This window comes from Dreissena polymorpha, chromosome 9 (genome assembly GCF_020536995.1).
Source record: "Dreissena polymorpha isolate Duluth1 chromosome 9, UMN_Dpol_1.0, whole genome shotgun sequence".
In the NCBI taxonomy this organism is placed as follows: Eukaryota; Metazoa; Mollusca; class Bivalvia; order Myida; family Dreissenidae; genus Dreissena; species Dreissena polymorpha.
The window spans coordinates 84,554,374-84,573,568 of record NC_068363.1 but is presented as its reverse complement, the minus strand read 5'-3'; the positions used below and the strand labels follow the sequence as shown (position 1 = coordinate 84,573,568).

Here is a 19,195-nt window from a genome sequence, read left to right as displayed (position 1 = left end):
GATTTTCTTGTAATTTTATGCTTTTTTCACCGTTTATTTACATTGTAAAAGAGTTTAACTAGAAAATTTTTCGGGAATAATGACGTCATTTTGTTGAAAAAATGACGTCATTTACAAATAAAACAGTGAAAAATATCAATAATTTTCACTGTTATTTTTCACTGTTAGAAACAGTGAAATATCAGTTTTAATTCACTGATATATCTCTATAAACCACTGGAAAGCATAAAATGAAATGCTTTATAGCATCCAATTCAGTTTGCAAGTACCACACATTTTGACCTATTTGCTTTATTTTATTCTGTTGTTTAAGAAACCTTATTATGATGATATATTTTATTTGCACTAAGAAGCCACTCAAAAAGAAAATACTCCTTTATAACATACAATCGTACCTGTACTGGGAATCTCTCGGTGTCTGTGTTTATCAGGAATAATTCCAGGGTTGACTTTGGTATGCATGTTCCGTTCTTTCAACTGGCTTCTTGCTTCTGCCATTTTTGCCTTCAGTTTATCTTCCACACTCTCTCCACGCTTTTTCCTTCCTGCTTTACCTTTTCCAATCTTGAAGCCTTCTTTTGTTGAAATCACCTTCTTTGACAGCCACATGCTGGCCTTTGTTGCATCTAACATGGTCACGTAATTTCCTTCAATAGTTTTTGCAGTGCCGCTTGTACTTGTGGAGTTAAGGCTATTTCCAGATTTACCAACAAGTACTCCAGAGGCCCACTTTTCTGCAATAGATTTGATTTTCTGTGGTTCTGTAAAACAAACTGATCGCTTCGATGATAAAGAAAGCCTAGGCTTCTTAGCTGTAGCAGTACTTTGCTCTGAGGATTCAGATTGAATTTCACTTCTGGAACGTTTTAGCTGGCTAGCTGATGGGGCTACATCAGAAGTTGGCTCAACTTGTTTGTCAATTACTGCCTCCATTGTAACAGCTTGTGTAGCTATTTGGTATGGGTTCATTCCATCCCCCACGTCGGGTAAGTCATCAAGATCTAAATCATCATCTAGTTGAGTTTCCACCCAGCCATCAGCACTGCTCTCACTATTGCTGTCACTTATGTTTATAACCTGAGTTTCCATTCCATACGTATAATAATTGTTGTCATTCATAGTATTTTCATCTTCTCCAGAGTCAATCTGAGTGGCATCAAAATATCTTTCATCATAATGATCTCTTTTGTCCACCTTGATTGTATCACCATCTGAGTCAATCTGAGTTGCATTAAAATACTTTTCATCATTATCTTCATCAAGCAAATCATGCTCAGTTACATCAATTTGTGTAGCAGCACTATACGGATCATCATCATTATCACTAGTATTTTTAACTTGAGTAGCTGTCACGTATTTGCCACCAGTAGCAAGGTTACTCACAGTCAGTTTACCTGGCTTAGAGGCATCACTTTCTCTATGGTTCTCATCTGAAGAAAGCACAAGGTCATCAATCTGTGTTTGGGTATTATATCCTTTTTCAACATTTTTTTTTTTGGATGAATTGGTGGTCCGATCACTTTGCTTTGAGCCCGCACTTCCCCTACTGTCCTCATCAGAAGTAAAAACAAGATCATCCATAAGCGTAGGTGTATTATATGCCTTTTTAAGATCTTGTTTTCTCAAGTCAATACCAGTTGAAATATTGTGGGATACATCTAGATGTTTGTTAATCTGAGTTGAAATTTCATAAGCATTGTTCTCTTTCAATGAATCGGTTTTTATCTGACTGCAATATTTCTCTGCATTGAAAGTATTTTCATCAGTATCAGTAAAAGGTTTCAATCTATTTGAATACTTTTTGCCCTTCCAAGATGAATCAACTTGTGTTTGCACATAGAAATGGTCAACAGCATAATTATCCTTACCACTTAATGTTTCAGGAATGACCTGAGTAGTTTCACTATATAAATCCTTATTTTCTTCATCAGAAAAGCTGGAGAATGAGAGTTCTATATTTCCAGACAAGAACCTTCGTTTAGTTTCTACTTGTGTATCCTGTATGTATGCAGCTTTTTGTGGGTCATCAAATTCATAATCAGAGAGTTCTATATCTGACAGTTCATGATCTTTGGTACATGTACTTGATATCTTATTCTTATTTACTTCTTCCTGTACAATTTCTTTCCACCGGGAAAGATCAGTGATATCATCAATGTTTTGGTTAGTCAGAGTGCTAGTAATTTCCCCAGAATTGATGTTTTTATCATATTTATTCTCAGCAGTAGTTCTATTTACTTCATTTATATGAACTCCAGAGCTTTCATTTTCATCACAGCTTTTGATAGTATCTGATTGAAAGAAATGTTCAGAATGATAATCAAACACAGGCATCTCATTGTCACTGATTTCATCACCATCTATTTGAGCATTGGACTCGTCTAAAATAATTGTTTTATTATATTCTTTTTTGGTGAAAACTTTCAGTTTCTCACCATCAGTTATGTCTTTCATTCCAACAGCAGCATTGATGACCTTCTTTTGTTGGACTGACATCAAAGCATCTACAAGAAAATCATCATCTTCAGATTCAAAATCATTCTTTTCATCTGAATCATAATTATGCATGTCTAGGCATGGCTCTTCAGTTTTCAGCTCTTGCTTATAAACTGCACTTTCTTTTGGGACTTGCGACAAAAAGATATCTTCATCTGAAGAAATATTTGATTCATTATCATCATCAGTAATCTTGGAAGTATACAACAGACTTTGGCTTGGGTTGAAAATATCATCAGGATCAAAATCACTTCCCTCATCAGACCAGTCATCAGAAAAATTCTCAACGTCATTTTCCCCATAAGTTTTCCTAGTTTGTGAGTCTCCGCTAAGGCCATCTTTCTCCTGCTTCACTTTAACAACAAAGCCTTGTGACTCTGTAGCATTCTTGGTACTTCTCGTTCCATTATGCGATTCTTCATCACTGGACACTAAGTTAATCACAGGCTGTGAAATGGACATAATGAGGTCATCATCAGTGTCACTTAGAAAGATAGTATCAGGTTCTTGCGTGTAACCAAATTTTAACCAAACTGGCTCGTCTTTTACTTCTATATCAAACTGACCTTCTGCAAATTCATGCATGTTCTGATCAGTTTCTGGGGTGTTGTTCCCAGCATGGAACTCCACATTATCATTGATGATTCTTGTTGGATAACCTGCAATACCTTGCTCCAAAGGGTTTCCATCCTCCTTTTGGTTAGGACAGTCATCATTCTGTGTTTGTAATTCAGTTTTTGATAAATCAGCACTAGACTGTTTACCCTTAATGTCATCTTTAGATGTTTTAATGTCTTTGTCAACATGTTTTTCTATATCTTTGTCAAAATGTTTTTCTATGTCAGCAAAGAGATCTTGAGATTGACTGAAATCTTCATCATCAGACAAAGGCACTACAAGGTTTAATATCGGAACGTTGTCCTCAATGTCACCCTCATCTCCTGACTCATCCAGTAGAATTGATGAAGATTCTCCCATTATAGCATCAATATCTGAGTGTAATGTTGTACATGTATTACTTCTTTTCACTTCACCAAAATCAGCGCTTATTAAGATCTCTTCAGGATTATTTTCATGTTGGGAATTCTTGTCATCGTTCTTTTTGAAAATATTTTTTCTTGTTAAAGGAACATTCATTTTGTTATTATCATCACAGGAAATACCATTTGGACAATTATTTTCTGTAGAATTGTGCGTGGATGCTATTTGCAGCTCTTCCTTACAACCAACAATGCTGGTTGAATTCTGATATTCATTTGAACTTCCATCACTGACAAAGCTTGAATCTTTTATTGTTTCATTGAGTGTATATGAATCACCAGTATGCTCAACCATATTTTGGTTTGAATCATACTCCAATTCTTCATCTTCCATTTCAAAATGCTCACAAAGAGCATTTTCCAAAGCACCCAGTACTGTCTCATCCTGTTCTTCAATATTATATTCCAAGCCCATTTCAACGCTGGAACCATTATCTATTTCAACATAGCCAGCATCATCTACTGTTGAAACGCTTGTTTCAGACATTGTGGTTGCATTTGAATCAACCCTGTTTAGTTGTGGCTTTGTGATTATAACATCAGCATCACTATTTCGAAAATTGTCCGCCATATTGATTGTTTTTAATTTATCACCAGAATTTATTGCATTATTAGAAATTGATGGCAATGAAACAAGATTTGTTTCAGACAAAGTTTTGCTTGTTTTATTTGTTTTTGTCTTCCTGCCTTGCATATCAAAAGTGTCCCTATTTGCTATTGTTTGAATGCAAACTTTAAATGTAGCCGCATTATTTAAACCAGTTTTACCACTGTTAGCTGGAGCAGTGGCACTTTCATTTTCTGTGGTGTTAGGAACAGCAGTGTAACATTGAAGGTTTGCATTTTCATCTTGATACACATCAACTGTTGTTTCTGGAAGACCTAACATTTCAAAAACATTTCTGTCTGTACAGTCAATTTCAGACCCAGTAAACATAGAAATTTCAGGTGAACTGATAAAAGATATTTCTGAACTTGTTGAAACATGTTTGCTCGAATTACTCTGAGCATCCACTAAGATGTTAACCTCGTCGGAATGATCACTTTCTTCAACTATATTTATTTCAAAATCACTGTTCAGTACGTCACTTGATTTATCTTCCTCTAAAGATTTATTAATATTTTTCTTACTTACTGAATTTTCGCCTTTTCTTAGCTTTTTACTTAATTCTTTCATACTGTTTTCATTCAAATTCTCTATTTTTATATTTGGAAACTTCAAAACTGTACCTTTCCACACAGTTTTATCATTTATCCTTTTTAAATGTTTTACACTGTGCAGCTTTGGACTTTCTTTATTAAATTTCTTGCTATCAACTTCAATATCTGATGAAGAGGTTTCAGAAACATTGTCATCTGACTGAAAAATGTTGCTAGCTTTGAGAGAAATTTCTGATGTATAAGGTTTTCTGTCTTTCTGTGTTGTCTTTTTTAAAAGCAGCTTCCGCCTGTCTCTGTTAAGGAAAGAATTTATTTTTGCAAAGATGCTGCTTTGAGAATCATCATCAGAGTCTGATGAAAACATATTTCTTTCATTTACCTCACCTTTCTTTTGAGTAATGCTCCTCATCTGATCTTCATCAATTTTCTTGCTTTCCTTTGATCCTGTATCTTTTTCCTTGCCTTTTTGTTGATGTTTTTGAGATTCTGACAAGTAACTTGATTGATTTTTTTTCAAACTTGAGCTGGAAGACTTACTCTCAGAACTTGATTTTTGTCTTTTGCGCGAATTGTTGCTATCAGAATATCTAATTGTCTTGTCTGATTTATCTGTCATCTCAATTTCAGTTGCATGTTTGACCACAATATTTAAACCTTTATCATGTGTTTCTTTTTCTTCTAATTCATAAACTTTGTTGCCATCCTTTGACTTGTCATGTTTTCTAGTTTTGTCATTTTCTTTGTGTTCAACAAATTTATGAGCAGAAATTTGTGAGTGCCTTACATTTCTTTCGTCATGCTGTTTCAATTCGTGTCCTTTCTGACTGTTTAAATCAGCTGTATTGTTGACATTTTGTGCAGAGAGTAGTTGTTCATGTTTGGTATTTGAAATACATTTATCAAAGAAAAATAGTTTGTCTTTAAACTGTTGATTGTCTTTTAAGTCAACAAGCTTAACTACTAATTTCTTAGCTATATCAGACCTATTTTCAGTTTTAATCTGACCCTCAGATTTTGAAATACACCTGTTCCATTGTTTGGACAATGGTATTGATGTTTTCAAATCAAAGTCATTTAAACTTGAATCACTGTCAAAAACTCGTTCTGGTGTGCTGGGATCTACAGATGATTCTAACTTCATATTACTTCCAACATTATCTTTCTTATCATTTCTTACTGGGTCAGTTGTTGCTTTTTCCTTTCCTAAATTCAGGGAGCACTGCTTTTTTATTTGTCCACAAGGGGATGAGTTTACATCCCGGGCAATTTTTTTGGTAGGTTTACTCAGGGGTAAATCTGTCTGATTACTTTCTTCTTTTTCACCAATTTTATACTTTTCATGTTTATCCCCTTTTCCAGAATTTTTAGTATGTAGTTTTCCCTCTGAAGAGCTTTTTCTGTCTTTCCTATCTCTTACATTTATATCGCCTTTTATATTTGTCTCCTTTTCATTTAAATCTTGCTTTGAATCGTGTTTTATTGATTCGTCTGAATGCTTTTCAACAATTATCTTTGTTTCTTTAAACTGAATGTTTTCATTGCCTGATTTAACATGGGAAATATTTTCTGCTTTAATCACTGTACTTTTGTCAGCAATAGAAAGAGTGGACTTTTCAGCTGACGAACTTTCATCTGAAAGATAACTTGCATAGGCACCTCGTTTTGCAACTAATGTTTGAATGAACTGCTCCCCAACAACAGCCTCTTTTTTGACCAGATTAGACTCATTCACTTTAATGCTGCTACGTGTGTCTGAATGTTCTTCTGCTGATTGAGAATCTCTAAGTTCATCCAGAAAATTACTGAAGTGCCTTACAGGTTTATGAGATGCTTGATTGGTTTGATTTGTTTTTCTACTATCACAACCCTCCTCTGGATTAATGTCCCTTTTCAAAACTGACGATTCAGCTTTCTTTGAAGCATCACCATCATTCCTCTTATTTTGTCTTCTATGATCTCTTTCATGTTCCTGTGATTCTCTACGTCTTCCACTTAATGAATGATCTCTTATGTCGTCATATGACTTTTTTCTCCTTTCATGGTCAACTCTTCTTTCTGTTTCTCTTCTATGATCGTTGCTTTTACTATGGCTATATTTTGATGCATCAGTGGCAGCTCTTGAAGATACCATTTCTTCTCTGTGATATTTAGGAAAAGACTTGCTACTTCCTCCATTCTCTCTTACACTCTCAACACCTTTGCTTCTTGTCTCTTGGTTTCTTTCATTTTCAACACTGCTTGAACCCTTAACTTTGGCTTCTTGTGCCATTTTTGCAGTTTTCCATTCCTTGTATGTCTTGTATTCTATTTTACCATCTGAACTTTTATTGGTATCATTGACATTATGGGAGTCAAAATTTATATTTTCTGCTACATTTGCAGTCTGTTTTGTTTCAGTGCAAGTCATTTCTGCCATGCCTACACTTTCATTAGAAGTTTGTCTCTTTAAACTTATTGGTTTAGTTGTATCCACTGGTGTTATTTCCTGACTCATACAATTAGTTTTATCTGTGACTGGTTTCCCCTGTCGACCATTTGTTTCTAGAGCTGCAGTGTCATTTACAGCAGAATTTGATGCCATATCCACTTTGTTTGTAACACAAATTTCATCTTCATGCTCACCCGGTCCATTATCCATTTCAGAATCTTCAATTAGAGACATGGCATTGTCTTCTTTGTCAACTTTTTCAATATAGTCTTCTTTTCCATTAATAGTTAGTGTTGACGATTTTTGTGATAAAATATTATCAAAACTTTTATTGTCAGACGCAGGACTGGAATTCACTTCAGGTACTTTGTTAATCTTCAATGCTTGTCCAACCTTTTGAATTGTTTCCTGAAGAGCCAAAAGTGCTGCATTAAGTTCAAGCTGTCTTTTTTTAGCTTCATCATCCACTGCTTTGGAGTTGAACTCGCTAACTGGTGTGCTAACTGATCTCAAACTAACATCTAGCTCTTTATTGGAACAATTCATCTTTAGACCCACATCACAAATCAAAGGTGTATGCTGAGAGAATATTTTAGGCTGTTTGTCACTTCCATGAAGGACATTGTTTGACAATATACCGGCAGCAGAACCATGACCATATTCCACTACAACTGGCAATTTGCTTTCATAGATGCTGCAAACATCATTTGGCTTCTTGTTTATTACTCCACGTCCCTCTTTTACATTTGAATTGGCATTCATATTGTCTATTGATGGTTTCCTAACTAAAACTTTATGTTGTCGTTTATGTGAATATTCAAATACATCTTTTTCCACTTGTGTTGATATTAAGAGAACATTGGAATTTGGTGTATGTTCTTTTACAAATTTACTCTTTTCTTTAATTTGTTCATCACCTGTATGAGAATACTCTTCAGAACACTTAGGTTTTAGTGACGCAAAAGTAGAGACATCATGACTTTGACAAGATAACTTATCAACTTTTTTTCCATACTGATTCTTAGTGCATTGAAATTCCCTAGCCTGATTCATATGTTTCAGAGAATCTTTGTTAGAAGTATTTTCATTATAACCTTTCACAACAGTCACTTCATTATCAGAGTTGATTTCAATAACATCTGTATGGCTGATACTCATCTTCCTTAAATTATCCATGGCTGGTGGTATCGTTGCTTTTTTTACAATTGGTGTTGGAAGTAATGGAGATTTGACTGTTGAATGATTATGCCTGTAATCTTTTTGTGAAGATTTTGAAAGCATAGGGTTCACCTTTGTTGGATCAGGTAGATCCATTTTCTTCTTTAAGGGTAATGGCATTGGATTTAAATTTGTAGGATCTGGTAAAAGTCCTTTTTTGTTTGCAGAAAATAATGTAGACTCTACTACGTAGCTCTTTGATTCAGGCCTTTGAGATGTGACCAGTGTTTTCTCCTGAGCATGTTGAGAGACATGCCTCTGGGTCACTTCTGATGATCGATTTAAACCAGGAACATATGTTGGTAAAGGCGATGCTTCTTGAGACAACGGGGTTCTCCTGTAAACTTGATTCACATGATTACTCACTTGAAGAGCAGCATCAAAAACACTTTCCCTGGAATGGGACTTCCTGTGGGTTTGAATGGGGTGATCAGAAGAGGGATGTGATAACTCTTGATCCAATTGCCGGAATGTTTTCACCTGCAAATGTTTTTTCCCCTGCCATGCTTTGTGGTCCCTGTGGACAGAATCATGGCCTGTTGCAGAAAATTGTCTAATTCGGGTAGCTTTATGCTTAGCTGGGCTTGCTTCAGCGAACGTCCCTGAAAATAAATGAGTTACATAAATATATATCAGTTAAATTACATCTTCATTAAAGCATTTAAATGTACAGGAATAGTTTCATTTGTTTCTTTATTTCCTTGGATTTTTTTTTAATCATATGGTGGGGAAGAATAGTCGGAGAAAGGATTTTGTTACCAATATCAAAACAGGTAAATTAAATGTGGCCCGGCTGGATTTGAAACCAGCAATCCTCAGATTTAAACCTAAGTGCTCTACCAACTGTGCCAGCTAGCCCATTTAATAAATGGTTTCACTATTATTTCAGTATTCAGTTCTGTAGCGTTATGATGTAAACAAAACAAGAGGGCTATGATGGAGTTTAAGGCTCACCAATCGCTGAAGACTTAATCAGCTAACTAAGCTTTGGTCTTGAAAAAGTAAAGATAAACCTATTGCCCATGTTTTTTCCATGATTAAATCATGCACGTAGCTACAAGAACACCAACAAGGTATTTATAAGATTTGACCTGATGACCTGGTAGTTCAACTTACTTGACAAATGTACAAACTTAACCTAGATATTGTCAAAATAAACAATAGTACCGAGTTCCATCAAGAGTGAGTAATACGGCTTCCAGAATGGTTACACAGATTTTCTAAGATTTGACTTGGTGGCCTAAATTTTGGCTACACATGAACCAGATTCAAACATCTCCTAGATATTGTCAACAAAAAATTCTATCATAAATAAGACCATTACAGTGGTAATGAAGTAACAATTTCCAAAACAAGTTTAAAAAAAAATAAATCCTGTTGACCTTGTTTTTGAGACTTTGTCAAACTGAACATCTTGGCTTAATTCATCAGTGAGTCAGTATTGAGTCATAAATGCAGCATGTAGAGTTGTAAAAAGGTAAAGGTAAATCCCCACCCCATTGGCGGCAAATTAAACAATGACTTTTTCCTACTTATTTAACAAGAGGGCCTGAAAGGCCCAAAGTCGCTCACCTGAGATTAAAAGAAATGACCTGTTCTTTACTGCCCAAGATATCAATGCAACAAATGTTCTAATCAGGTTTCATAAAGAATGAACAACAAATGGCCCCCTGGCAGCAATGTTTAAAAAAAAAAAGACCTGTGCCATTTTTGAACTCTTCCAAGATATGTCCAAATTTCATTAAGATTGGGCAAAAAATGTGTCTTCTAGACTGTTCACATGTTTTCACTATATACTGAAGTGTTTCACCCGTCATGCCAGCTATCAAATTAAATGAAGTAAATAATTTTAATTATTATTTATTTATCACATACTGTGACGAGGAAAGTTACTGGGGCTCGTCTGAGCCTAGCTTGAGGCACAAGAAAAAGCAACAACAATATGACTAAACTATTTTTATTTTTTCCAAACATTCATCATTTATACTTGAGCAATAATGCAAACAATACAACCAATTCATATAGAAATGCAGTTCATAAACTTTCAAAAGTTAATCATAGTTACAAGAGGGCCTGAAAGGCCCAAAGTCGCTCACCTGAGATAAAAAGAAATGACTTGTTCTTTGCAGCCCAAAATATCAATGTAACAAAATTTCTAACCAAGTTTCATGAAGAATGAACAACAAATGGCCTCCTGGTGGCCATGTTTTTTAACAGACCTGAACCATTTTTGAACTCTTCCAAGATTTGTCCAAAAAATTTCATGAAGATTGGGCAAAAAATGTGTCTTCTAGACTGTTCACATCTTTTAACTATATACATATAAAGAAAACTGCCCCACCCCCTGGCGACCATGTTTTTCCACTGATCACGACCATTTCAAACTCATCCGAGACATCCACATAATTAATGTTTTGACAAAATTTCATGAAGATTAGGCAAAAAATGTGACTTCTAGAGTGTTCACAAGATTTGTGACTATATAAATATAAGGAAAAAGACCCCTCCCTGGCGGCCATGTTTTTTTACCGATCCAAACCATTTTCGAACTCAACTGTCGTATCCAGGTGTGGTAGTGCGGTCTTGTTCGCTTACGCAAGTGAACCAGTCACAGGACGGTTACGAGTTATGTAATTTTGTGAGCACTTATGTAATGCGGAAATATTTATTTGACAAACGCTTATTTCCGGTCAGGTTGACTACACTGACTGGTTGTAATTCAATTAACTAAAGGCGTCCAGTCAGATACACCTGAATACACTCAAAGAATTTATCTATAAGTGAAAACCAAAGCAGCTTTAACGAAAAATAACTAACTTTTATGCCAAGAACTCGGACAATGAAGAACAATGACAGAGAATTGAGAACAGGTACAAGCCAAGTCTAAAGAATCTAAGTATCGTTACAAAAATGAACAAAATGCATCAAATACCTTAATAAATGTAAAAAGAAGTTCACAATCTGTCGAAAAAAAAACTGATATAAATATTAGTTACTGTAAGTCTAGAAATTGCTTCAAAAATCTAGTTTAGAAAATAGGTCTAACTTAATCTAAAGAACACAATTTATGGAGATTAGGAAACTTCAGTGAATCAAATGTAAAAATAAGAAGAATTTACTAAAGTAATTGAAATAAAATAGAGTCTTATTAATTTAGAAAATACCAAATAAAAATAATCTAAATAATAAGAATAATTTGGAAAATAATGCCAAAATGTCTTGATGCTGGTGTTACAATAATTTAGAGTTTAATTATTTCAAAATTCCAACCTTTTTCAAGAGCTGATACCTTCTCAAGAAAGCATCAATAGGTGATTAAATCAGCCAAAACAGCTTATTTTATACAGTTCTGAGAGCACTGGCAGAAGAGTCTATTTTTCCCTCAGAACAGTCCATTTACAATGATCAATATCTTCCCAAATTCCAGAGCAGAACTAAAAATAGATTACTGAACCAGGTTACACAAGGGTGATAAATACTGCAAAATTATGTACATCTTGTCTTTCTTGCAGCTATCTCTTACTTGATAGGCTTGTCATAAGTGCTAATGACTAAAACAGTTATGTTACATGTAATTATTAAAATTCTGTGTTATGAAAAATTACATAATACAGTTAATTTAACATAATAATGACATAATAAAACCAAACTTTACTACACAGGAAACAAATGTTCTGACCAAATTTCATGAAGATTGGGCAAAAAATGTGTCTTATAGACTGTTCACATGTTTTTACTATATACATATAGAGAAAACTGCCCCACCCCCTGGCGGCCATGTTTTTCCACCCATCATGACCATTTGCGAACTCATCCGAGATATCTATAAAATCATTGTTTAGAAAAATGTGTATGATGATTAGGCAAATAATGTGACTTCTAGAGTGTTCACAAGTTTTTTTACTATATAAATATAAGGAAAATGACCCCCCCTCTGGCGGCCATGTTTTTTTATCGATCCGAACCATTTTCGAACACAACCGTCATACCCAGAAAACACATGTTCTGACAAAATTTCATGAAGATTATACCAAAAATGTGACTTCTAGAGTGTTCACATGTTTTCACTATATACACATAGAGAAAACTGCCCCGCCCCCTGGCGGCCATGTTTTTTCATCGATCTGGACCATTTTCGAACTCGTCCGAGATATCAATGAAATCAATGTTTTGACCAAGTTTCATGATAATTGGGCTATAATTGTGACTTCTAGAGTGTTCACAAGGTTTCTCAATAGCCATATAAGGAATACTGCCTGCCCCCCGGCGGCCATGTTTTTCAACCGGAACCATTTTTGAGCTCAACCAACATATCATTTAGACAAACATTTTGACAAAGTTACATGAAGATTGGGCATCAAATGTGACTTCTACAGTGTTCACAAGCAGGGCTCCCGCTGTCGTTCGCCACTTGAGCCATTTGAGAAAATATTGAGAATTTGGCTCAAGAAAAATCCGATTTGTGAAAATGCTAAAATCTCGTAAAATTTCATTAAAAACAGCCGCCATTTTAACCCGAAGCTGGTTAAGGTTTTCAATATTTTTCTCTTTGTTTGAATGAAAGTATTCGCAATTTGAACAGTGAACGAAAACCGGTCTGCACCTGTATCGAGACATCGCTTGACCTTATTGTTATTGAAGTGCACATGGTAGCTGGCCAATCAAAACTGAGCTCGCTTACACATGAAATGACGTTTTTGAATGAAACGTAAAAATGGGTGGAGCTTTGAATACACAGTTAATATTGTTGTCTGCAAACAAAATAGCGGCCGGTCGCAAATGTCGTATTATAAGATTAAAAATGAAAATAAGCGTGACAATAAATTAATTATTTCCAAGCTGACTATCGATCTAAATTAAAGAGTGATAATTAAATAATTAGTTCTATGTCGTTGATGTTACAACTTTCTGCCGATTTTCGATTATAATGAAAAGGTGATTAATTAATTTGATCGTTTTACTCACACACTATGCTAACTAACAGCGGCGTATTTTAATCAAAGGAAAACATGAAAAACACGCGCGGTTTAATTGCAATTAAAGTTTACTTAAAGTTTCGAATTTGTAACACATTGGAAGAGTAATTCATATCGTCTACAATATAAATGGAAGTAACCACTTTGTCCGTACAGTCGCTAACATGGCTTCTTTAACCTCAAAGCGTCCTTTGGACGAAAATGAGTCTGAACAAAAAAAAAATAAAAATTAAAACACAAAAAACTAGAGCATTCCAAGAGTCATGGAAAGTTGATAATAATTGGCTTCGCTTTGAGAATGAATCAAAATCAATGTAATGTGACCTATGCATTAAGGTGCAGAATTCCAACACATTCACTCAGCGATTTTTTTTTGTCCAATTGGGAAAAGTACCCGTACCGGTCCAATTGGGAAAAATTGAGTCGTGAAAGCCTGAAAATTGGGAAAAATGGAGTCGTGAAACCCTCAAATTGGGAAATTGGTGTATTTGATTTTATGCTCCCAAATACTTTAAAATTGCTAACTAAGTGTTTTCAAGCTGTCAATATTATATTTACCTAGGTTCAAACCATAGAGCTGCATAGGGAAACTAACAAAATGTTGCATTTTCAAAAAAAAAAATAAAACCGTATTTTACCATGTATAGCGCGCTACCATGTATAACGCGCATGCAAATTTTTAAAGCCAAAATGGAGAAAAAAAAGAATTCAAGACCAAAAACCTGAAAATTTGGCCGAAAATGGCCACCATTCTTATATTGCGCTATCATTTAATCTGAGTTTTTCGGGCGCTTAATTTTTTGTTTTAAAGTATGGAGCGTTTATACGATCAGGAGCATGGGTTGCATAGCACTATATTTTCGACAATTTTTAAGATTATTCTCTCGAAAACACCGTTATGTCCTTATTGCCGCTGCGCATGTTTTTTCAAGACCCCTGCGCGTTAAATTCGAACCACTATTACCTATTCCTCACATTTGAACAGTGTAACATTTTCATTACCTGCCGCTCACAACATCGTATGACATCTTCTTCTGCAGACCCGCAACATCTCAATGTCCAATTTTACGCAAATCGTCCGTGGATCCCATTTTATTTTTCATCGACTTAAATATTTCCCCATTAAGAGATGCTCCCCAATAAATCCAGTTTGACCCGGTATTTCGCGCCTTCACTGCGTCTAGTTGATAAGTATTTATAGTAAGACAAACAATACACCCGAACGCTCAATTCCATACAGTTGGCGTTATCGGCGTAAAGCCATTTGACTAATATTATTTGTTTGTCTCTATTGAAAGAAAATAAAACGAGTCTTTATCTCTATTGTTGGTTTGTAACCTACGTAGTATACTCGCACAGTTGCATATTTATGCAGAGATCGGAAAATCATTGATAAATGTATTCGTCGTTTCAATGCTTAGGGCCTAGTAATTTCGGCAAATCGGAACTCAACTTACGTAAAACACTTGCTCAATTAACCGTTGAACTCCACCTCCGTTCTCTGCAAAAGGTTCGAAGGCGGAGCTTTGCACGTGCTATTATTTAATTGGACGATTGCCATTGAGGAACAAACACACGATTGGTTCGGCATGTTGATTGCTAGACAAAGGAAGCCAATTTTGTCGGCGAGAAACTTGTCGCTTTATTGCTTCAGACAGGAAGCGGCTTTCCTTTGATGACGTCAAACTGTCAATTCACATAGAGTGCAAATTTTCGGAAATGCTAACATTAAACTTTGGATTAAATTATCAAAATAAAGCAAAAGCGAAGTTGAGAAATATTATTGAAATAATTAGCCTCAGTTCAAATAAGACGTTTTGCGTTGTAAATCAACGAGTTTTCATGACAACAAAAACTTTAACAAACAATACCGCGACGCACAGGGAATGATATACCTCGATTTTTTTTAATGAACAATCAATGAAGAAGTGTGAAAACACCAACAAAGACATTTTTTTCATCTTTTAATTTTTGTCAAAACTATTACTACCCCGTTCATTCCTAACCTTTCCCGCTATTTGTTGTTTCGACGGCCCCCTCAGTCTATAACATTATAGGGTGTAGTTTTTTTGCAATAACAAAAATGGCGGCAATTGTGAAGATTTACGATTACGAAATGGATTTTTTGCAATTTAGCAACCAGGAAAGCGTTGTGTCAATGTATTACGCGCACTGAATTTTTATTTTGAAATTTGAAGGTAAAAAACTGCGCGCTATGCATGGTAAAATACGGTAATAATAAAAAAATTTTATTTTTTTTTACCTTAAATTGGTAATTTTTTTAACAGCAATTGGGAAATTTGTAGAAAAGTGCCGTTTACCGGAACTTTATAAAGAAGGAAAAAAATTGCTGTCACTGTAGGTTGCAATATCCTGAAAAAAGACTCGGTGACGAAACATGCAAAGTCTAAAGGTTTCAACTTGTCGCCATGGTGTAATGGATATGGTGTCCGCCTAGCGACCGGGAGGTCACGGGTTCCATCCCCACCGTGGGAGCGTTTTTTAGATCCCCCCCCCCCCCTAAAGACACCAAGTACTGGTTCTAGGCCCAGGAGACAGACTCGAGAGCGTTTAAATAAGCCCTAGGCCTTCGATGCAATCAAGCTAAAATAAATAGGTTTAAACTAAAGGTAAGATTTTGAAGATGAGCGGAATTTTAATTTGAAATTACTTTGAAATGCTATAGTCTTACTATATGTATATATGCAGATGAAACAAACGAAAACTGGTTGGCAATGGGCCAAAAACGCACCACAGACAATCTAGGATCCAAAATTTTTTTCAGTTCAAGGTCAAGGTCACAGGGGTAAAAAATTTTGTGTGTATGGAAAGGCCTTGTCCTTATACACATGCATACCAAATATGAAAGTTACATCTGAAGCAACATAGAAGTTATAAGCATTTTTCGAAACCTAAACGCAGATTTCGAAACCTAAACACGGACCCTAAGTTCAAGGTCAAGGGGTCAAAATGTGTGTGCGTATGGAAAGGCCTTGTCCATATACACATGCATACCAAATATGAAGGTTACATGTACATCTGAAGCGACACAGAAGTTATGAGCATTTTCCTAAACCTAAAGGCAAAAGTGTGACAGACCAACGGACAGACAGACGGACAGTCCGATCACTATATGCCCTCCTCAGGGATCAAGCTATACTCCAATTTTTGGGAGAAGTCACTTCTCCCTCAGCTCTGGAGAGGGAGAAGTGAGGCAGTTTTAGGGAGAAGTGGATCTTTTGCGATCACCAATGGACCATTGTGAACCATGACCCAGGGGTTTCACTGGCCCAAAAAAAGTTGTTGCCACTTTTTCGCAGTGTGAAAACTGTCTGTTATTCTAACCTTATTAATATGAACAATAATTAAGGACGATTATTAAAAGAAACCTTACTACATTACATTAATGTCATTGACTGTATTATCACTTGAAAAAATATGGTAATACATAAAAAAAACTATAAGTACCTTCATAACTCATACCTTCATAAGTCTTAATAAGCTTTATTTGTATATAAATAACTTTTTTCATCTTGATAAACAACACAGATAACCAAAATAATATAATAATGTTAACAATGTAACAGTATGCTGCATACATGTAAATGTTTCAAAATTAACAATTTAATTTTAAACATAGAATCACACCAATTTACATCATTTGAAAGGGAAAGAGAAAAAACATCAGAAAATAAAGCATCTCACTTCATATTGTTAAACAGTTATATTTGGTCATTTGGACATGATATACATCAGCTTTGACAGCTTCTGTTGTTAAAACGTTTTCTGTAAGTGGTGGATGATTTCTAGGCTCAAATAAATGAATGTTTTTCACCCATATTTCTTGACAGAAAGGCTCAGATAATTGCCACCATCCATTCTAGTTGCCTGAACTATCATAAAATATAATTTTACTAACTATCAACAACAAACCAACACATAAATGTCCCTATCTTTAAATGTCTGAATTTTTAACATATCCGAAATATAGTACAACGAGTGAATGGTATACTTTTTTTTTTTACGAAATTGTTGGTTTCTTAATCAAACTTTACCTTTCCCAAAATATTATAATAATAAAACTATTAAACAGAAATGCTCACAAATTCGTGTTGAAACAAGATTTCATGTGTTTTGTGGAGAAATTGTTTTTGTTAAATGCTTTTGCCAGGCCCGTGGTATTGACAGTCACTATTGATTAAATGGTTAAGAAATAGCGGCCCTAATAATCGTTTTTTATCGTGGTGAGAGTTTGTCACAGTGTTTCTTTATTTATTGCTCACTATCATAAAGGCGCCGTTCAGCCGATAATAATCCCCATAAAACTTGACAATAGCAGTAAAAACACCGTTTGTAACACTTACACGCTTCAGTGATTTCACTCTGCTTGGTCAAGAGATTCCTGCCAAATACCAGAATGACGAGCGCTGTGAATGGTTGCTTATCAATTTTCAATAGGTAATTTACTACGCCAGGGGGCGGAGTTTCGTCGATTCGGTCAGTTGATTGACTTTGGCGTGTATTCGGTAATAAACAGAAGCCACTTAGATAGCGCTGCGGATATGATAATTGCCAGATTTTAGGGCGAAGTGATATCGCCGGTGCTTTTGATCCGGGCGATTAAAGCGAAGCCACGGCGATATAATCGCCCAAATCGCCCAGTTGCTTGATCCCTGCTCCTTCCGGGCCATACAAACTGCAAGTTGTGAATGGTGTTAGAAGGCATCAAAGGACTTTGATGTTAATGCTGATTTGGGGCAAGTTTCTAGGAGGTAAAAACTGTAAATTTGTAACACATCAGCAAGTGGTCATTTCAAACGGCATTAATCAATACTACATTACTGGAAGCATGCTCATACTGTCAGATAAAGCATTAGGGCTTAGCTCCATAGAGGATGGAATGTGAGAAAACTATCGGACAATTTAGAAACATAACTGCATTTGAATAATTGGATTTTAAACAGGTGTCAGGAAATAAATTGTGTTGACTTGAGTTTATTTATATGAGGTTGCTTTACAGGTTTTGTTTGTTAACGGATTGACTTGAAGAACCCAGTTGTGCAAAAAGGTGCGTCCTGGGGACTCTCAATTGGTTTCCAATTAGCGTCATTTTTCAAATGTATGCGAACAAATATGCTTGATTAAGCATTTCCAAGAGCCCTGCTTATTGTGACAGTGACCTTTGACCTAGTGACCTCAATTTCAATAGGGGTCATTTACTGTCCAAGGTCAATGCACATGTGAATAATAAAGCCAATCAGTCAATTCATTGACAAGTTATTGATCATAAACAATTTTCACACTTATTGTGACAAAGAACTTGACCTTTGACCTACAGTCTGCAAAACTAACTTTTTTGTCTTCATAGCCAATGTGGCTATGAAACTTTGAAGTCATAGTCAGAGGAAATTTGTCATAGCCAGAAAAAAATGAATTAATTTACAGTGATATTATCATGAAAGGATGACAACAGTCGTTATATATAGATTGCAAGTGGGGGGTGAGATTGTAAACAAATCAGCATTCCAGTTTTCAAACTTGTATTCCATCACATCTGACTCTGAGAGTTCTTTAATACAATATTTTGCAATGTTATTTTCATTATTTTCATCATCATCAACACCTTCGCACTATTATTTCATTTATCAGCGTAGAATGCAAGTTCAGTTTACCAAAAGTATAACAACATTTTAAATACCCGAGCCGGACTTTACACTCTCTATAACATCTAAGGGAGATGATAAAAAACTAAGGGAAGTAACCAAGCAGTGTCACTGTAAGAATTTACACCTGAAATGCATAAATTGATTATTTATTGGTTTATTTTCTCTGATTTTTTTTCATTGCAATTCAGGCGATGTATATTCAATTTTTCT

General features: G+C 35.3%; 2 protein-coding genes across 3 annotated transcripts in view; one reads left to right on the top strand and one right to left on the bottom strand.

The window, feature by feature from the left end:
- LOC127845741 (DNA repair-scaffolding protein-like) overlaps positions 1-19,195 on the top strand; it is a 590,230-nt gene that overhangs the window by 139,374 nt on the left and 431,661 nt on the right. The window lies entirely within an intron of this gene.
- The window catches only part of LOC127845738 (uncharacterized), a 94,366-nt gene that overhangs the window by 74,076 nt on the left and 1,095 nt on the right, over positions 1-19,195 (bottom strand). For both annotated transcript variants that reach the window (XM_052376846.1, XM_052376847.1), the window contains exon 2: positions 396-8,945. In XM_052376846.1, the coding sequence (XP_052232806.1) occupies positions 396-8,945 (8,550 nt within the window). The remainder of the gene's footprint in view (positions 1-395; positions 8,946-19,195) is intronic.